The 5,000-nt window shown below is 39.9% G+C and overlaps 1 protein-coding gene and 1 long non-coding RNA gene across 2 annotated transcripts in view; both read left to right on the forward strand.

The window, feature by feature from the left end:
* Positions 1-5,000, forward strand: part of LOC149103671 (uncharacterized) — a 209,056-nt gene that overhangs the window by 101,159 nt on the left and 102,897 nt on the right. The gene's annotated exons all lie outside the window — the stretch shown is intronic.
* Positions 3,311-5,000, forward strand: part of LOC149103682 (oncoprotein-induced transcript 3 protein-like) — a 20,588-nt gene continuing 18,898 nt past the window's right edge. Inside the window, exons 1-2 of the mRNA XM_089273969.1 lie at positions 3,311-3,925; positions 4,065-4,118. Of these exons, the coding sequence (XP_089130095.1) occupies positions 3,460-3,925; positions 4,065-4,118 (520 nt within the window). The 5' untranslated portion in view covers positions 3,311-3,459. The remainder of the gene's footprint in view (positions 3,926-4,064; positions 4,119-5,000) is intronic.

A 5,000-nucleotide genomic window follows, 5' to 3' on the forward strand; every position in this document is an offset into this window, starting at 1 on the left:
TTGGCTTGCACGGCGAATTTCTGTAACGTTCGAAGAGATTGCTTGCTAGTAAGGAGGATGATTTTCGTCACCGCCTAAAAAACACAATTCAGGAGAAACAAAAAGGCCGGCGGGGAGGAGAAGGGTTGGTTCCCCTAAAACCTGCCTATGATAATCCAGGTTAAGGACCGTTTAGGCTCAATTTATATTTCATTATCATACCATCAAACAGCTATGCTAATCAGCAATTTTATAGAAAAAGTTCATTTCAGGCCACACGATTCATTTAGTTCATGTAATCGAACCTAAAAGCCCTTTGATTTCAAGGTTAGCTTCTCTCATTTGCATTACACTGCAATCCAACATGGGTGTGATGCGGGTGTGATGCAATTTCGGGCATCCACCACAAAATCATTCGAAATTTGAGTAACATGTTGGTTTATTTTAATTTATGAACAGCTTCCAAATAAATAACTGTGAAGCTCCGCTTCTAGGCCTGGCTAAATCTATATATTATCACATTGATCATAAAAAATTACAATTTCCTCGATTGTGATTGTTTCAAAAAACTCCTATTTTCCACTATATACACTTGCCAAGTTGTTATCGGACAGTTTGTTATTGGACAGTTTGTTATCGGGCAGTTTGTTATTGGACAGTTTGTTATCGGACAGTTTGTTATCGGACAGTTCGATAAGCCAATCACTTTCAAAGCTGTAGTTTAAATCAACCAATCACATTCAAAGTTGTAGTTTAAATCAACCAATCACATTCAAAGTTGTAGCTTAAATCAACCCATTACATATATAATTATATAGCAGTCAGTTAATCCAGTGTTTTCAGCACAGCTATTATCCTTTAATTTCTGAAAACTGTCCAGTTTGGGATTTAATTTGGGCAGTTTTCAATAAGGACTTTGAGTAAAAACGCTGAAACTGTCCAATTTGGGAAAAAATAGGACAGTTTGTCTCAGCCAATGTAATTAAGCTATTAACCTTCCGAGGATTATCGAAGGCCACACGAAACCTTCCGAAGATTTCCGAAGATCACCCGAACAATTACAAAGACTTCCAAAGATCACCCGAACACTTCCAAAGATTTCCGAATATCACCCGAACATCTCCGAAGATTTTCAAATATTACTTGAGTACTTCCAAAGATCGACCGAACACTTCCGAAGATTTCCGAAGATCACCCAAAGATTTCCGATGATAACTCGAACACTTCCTAGGATTTCCGACGACTTGTGACAATCTCTGGCGATCTCCGAAGATCACCGGATATTTTCGAAGCTTTCCGAAGTTTTGGAAGATCGAGGGCCCAGTCCGTTTTTCTTCAGAGACAGTTACTGTAGTTTTCCTTGCAAAGCTGTATTACCTCACGAGCTATATAACTCATAAGTAACAGGACTACATGCTTGTCCAATTTGGAAATAACTGGATTCAAAAAATTCCTCTGACAGCCAAATTGGACTTGGCCTGCGGCTGTCCTCGGAAATTTTTTCATCCAATTATTTCCAAATTGGACAGTATGTAGTCCTATTACATATACAAGTTGTCGTTTAAATCAACCAATCACCTTTAAAGTTGTAATTTAGATCAACCAATCATATTCAAAGTTGTAGTTTAATTTCAGAGCGACATAACACAATTTACCCCTCCTTTGTCAGTCGTTTAATTCAAATTTTCCCTTTCTTTCATAACTTGGCTATTCTTCTTTTCTCGGAAATTGTAATTTTCATGATTAATTGGTAATAAGACTTCGTGTCGTCTCATTCGGTCTCTAGTCATACTCGTGATAAACAAATCGGACTCCCGCTGCGCGGTCGTCCAATATTTTGTTTAGTCTCGTATGATTACAGACCGAATTGCACTTCACTCAGTCCTGTTACCATCACTTATCAAACCCATACGCACAATGTAACGACCGGTATTTGTTTCTAACTATGGGAAAAATCCTTGTTGTTATGCCTAAAATGAAAATCCTTAGTTCTCCCGAGGTCTAAACTGTTTTACCCTTCCTTGACAGCTCAAGCTTGTGCTTTGCATTTTTATAAGTCTGATTTACATTAAGCTGTCACACAAGACTTTTTTCTCTGGCCTGTTTAAACAAATTCCGCTGCTTGTGTACTTTGCTTAATTTTGGCTGATTTCCCTGACAGCTCGAGCTCGTGCTTTGCATTTTCATAAGTCTGAATTCACAGCATTAAGATTTCAGACGAGGCATCTGTTCTGACCTGTTCAAACACATTCCAGTACTTGTTCAGTTTGCTTTTCGTTTTGCTTTAAAAATAATGGTACCTGCAATTCAAAATGATGTTAGATGAATTAAACTGGATGACATCCACCCCATTAAGCCACAAAGTTGTGCTAAAAGATAATCGAGAACGTGAACTTCTTTTAATCAATCTATTAATAGTATATAAGCTGACAGTTATTCGAGACAAATCAGACAACACATTCAACAGATAAAATGCTTTTAGATTATGTCATTGTTGTTTACGTTACATCTTGCACTAGAGCCACCAAGACGTCGCCTGACGAGGTCGGTAGTCTATTTCTATTTGGAATGGTTAGGTAAAATAACAGTGAACCCTGACAAGCATATGTTGGCCGATAACAGTTCTAGCACTTTCCAGTCGTCACACTTTGACGGGTGCCTTACTACCCCTTTTTTCGGACTACTTTTTATAGTGAAAACTATGATAATTTATTTTATGAATCATATCATAGAACATATCAGAACGCACAAACAATATTCTCCGCTCAGACAAAAGCGGCCAAAATGTATCAAAAGGGCGCATATAATAAGACTCCCATTCTATATAGTTCATGTAAGGTAGGGATGACTCTGATTCGCGTTTTCTTTTTGTGTGCGTTGTTTCACGCACCAGTCCGATAGCAAGAAAGCGGCCAGTCAAGTGAGCTACATTTTTCGCCCTCACCGGCATTCAGTTAAATTCAGAAGCTTTGCAGCCAAGACGAGAGCTATTACTCAAGGCAGACAGAACTTCGATTGCTTTACTTGATTTTCATTATGTTCAAGGCTGTACAATCAACATATTACGCATAATAAACCGACTGAAGAAACCCGAATTTCCGATGCCTAACTCCTATGGGTCTCTTATGCTGCTTCGCACGGCGCGACGCAGAACTTGAAGCTTATTATAACTGATCCCGTGAATAAATAAACCTCCACTAGTCTTGTTGATACGGATACATTTTCCTTGGCTTAGCCTATGCTCAGGTCTGTGTAAGTGTTTTTTTTGGCCAATTCTATTTTAAAGCGAGATTGCGTGACGAAGGCCCTGAATAAACACATGAAATATAAACATGCAACTGACGTCAACTAAGCAATGGACCAATCGTAACCTACTTGAGAATAAACTTCGAGCTGAGTCCGCCATGGTGTATTCTTGCAAACCAGATTCGATCATATCAACTAAGAACCTGGGACTGTACGCATTAACTGCGATCTAACATGAAGAGCTTCAGTCAGCCTGCCTGTCTGAGTTTCTTTCTGATCGCTCTCTACCTGAACGTGTGCGTGTGCCAGACAGCAAATTGTACTGACTGTTGTAGCAATGCCACTTACAAAGAGATCAACGAGCCTCGGCGCAGCATCAAGAGCGTCTGGCAACAGGGACAGCCATACTTGTGTGATCGCGGCTTGCGATCGGGATGGTATCGCTTCACAAGTGATGCTGGCGGGGAGGTGATGATGCCAGAAAAGACAGTGCCAGAATATCACTGCGGAACACATGACGCTATTTGGTTAAACGGTAGCCATCCAACAGTGGCAGAAGGAAATGTTGTTCGCCAAGCATGCATCAACAGTTTTGACGTTGTCTGCGAGGAGACCTTAGCCATAAATGTTAAAAACTGTGGCGATTACTACGTGTACTATCTTAGGCCACCTAACCATTGTGCAGTTGCCTATTGTGCTGGTGAGAAATATACGATGTTAAATAATATTCTCTTCGCTATTTAGATACCACTGAAATAGTTTTGCTGTTTGAATGAAAGTCACAAGGTCTGCTTTATTTTGTTTGCAGTTTCTAATCGGTCCAAATTCTATTTTTATAGGTGACATGATACCATGTCCTTACGGAAAGGAAGGTGTGCACCCAAACTGTTCTGGTGAGTCTTAGTCGTTATCATGTCATGATAAGAATTAGTTGACTGTGCCCACATGTGGGAAGACTAACGGACAATATCTTTTTCGCCTTTTATTATCCAAATGCTTGATTTCCTGATAAGGTTTATAGAAATTTAGATTTTATGTTGATAAACCAGCTAAAACGCAATACATTTATGCATACACGAGTGGACACATAAACGTGTACTTCGAAATTGATGCAATTTGTATTGACCACACAACAAGTTACACACATATATAACGTGGGTTCTGGAGCACCTCTTATTTCCCCAAATCTTGGCTCTTACAGTAAGGAAAATAAGAGGTGGGACAACTGTTATTTTTCCGGCTCTAAGAGCCGAGATTCCGGGAAATAGAATGTGCTCTCATAAACCCCGTTTTATTTACAGGGGAACTGGAGAATCATTTTATATCCCCGAATCTCGGCTCTTAGAGTAGGGAAAATTAACCGTGACACAACTTTTATATTCCCTACCCTAAGAGCCGAGATTCGGGGAAATAAAAGGTGCCCAGAATCTGCGTTATATATGTGTGGGGTTGGAATCTCGGCTCAGAGCCACGGTCCGTAACGCGAGTGTGGATATGCAAATTTGTGGTTGTTCGAGCATGATAAATGCGGCAGGTATATTGTGCAGGTTGCAGGTTGCGGGTTGAAATTTAATTATAACTGGAAAGCCGCTGGCACTTAAAAGAAACGTACAGGTGGTAGACTTAACGTGACTGTTACATGACGCTGTTTACAATCGCTCAGAAATGTGGCTTCCACCTAAGTGCCAAACCGGCCGAAGCGATGGGAGGAGAGTATATTCCTTTGACTTTAAGCCTTACTGAATTGTTGTTTTTGAAGAAACATCTGAAATATC

Source organism: Orbicella faveolata, unplaced genomic scaffold (genome assembly GCF_042242905.1).
Source record: "Orbicella faveolata isolate gen_17 unplaced genomic scaffold, um_ofav_v1 contig_35, whole genome shotgun sequence".
Taxonomy (NCBI): Eukaryota; Metazoa; Cnidaria; class Anthozoa; order Scleractinia; family Merulinidae; genus Orbicella; species Orbicella faveolata.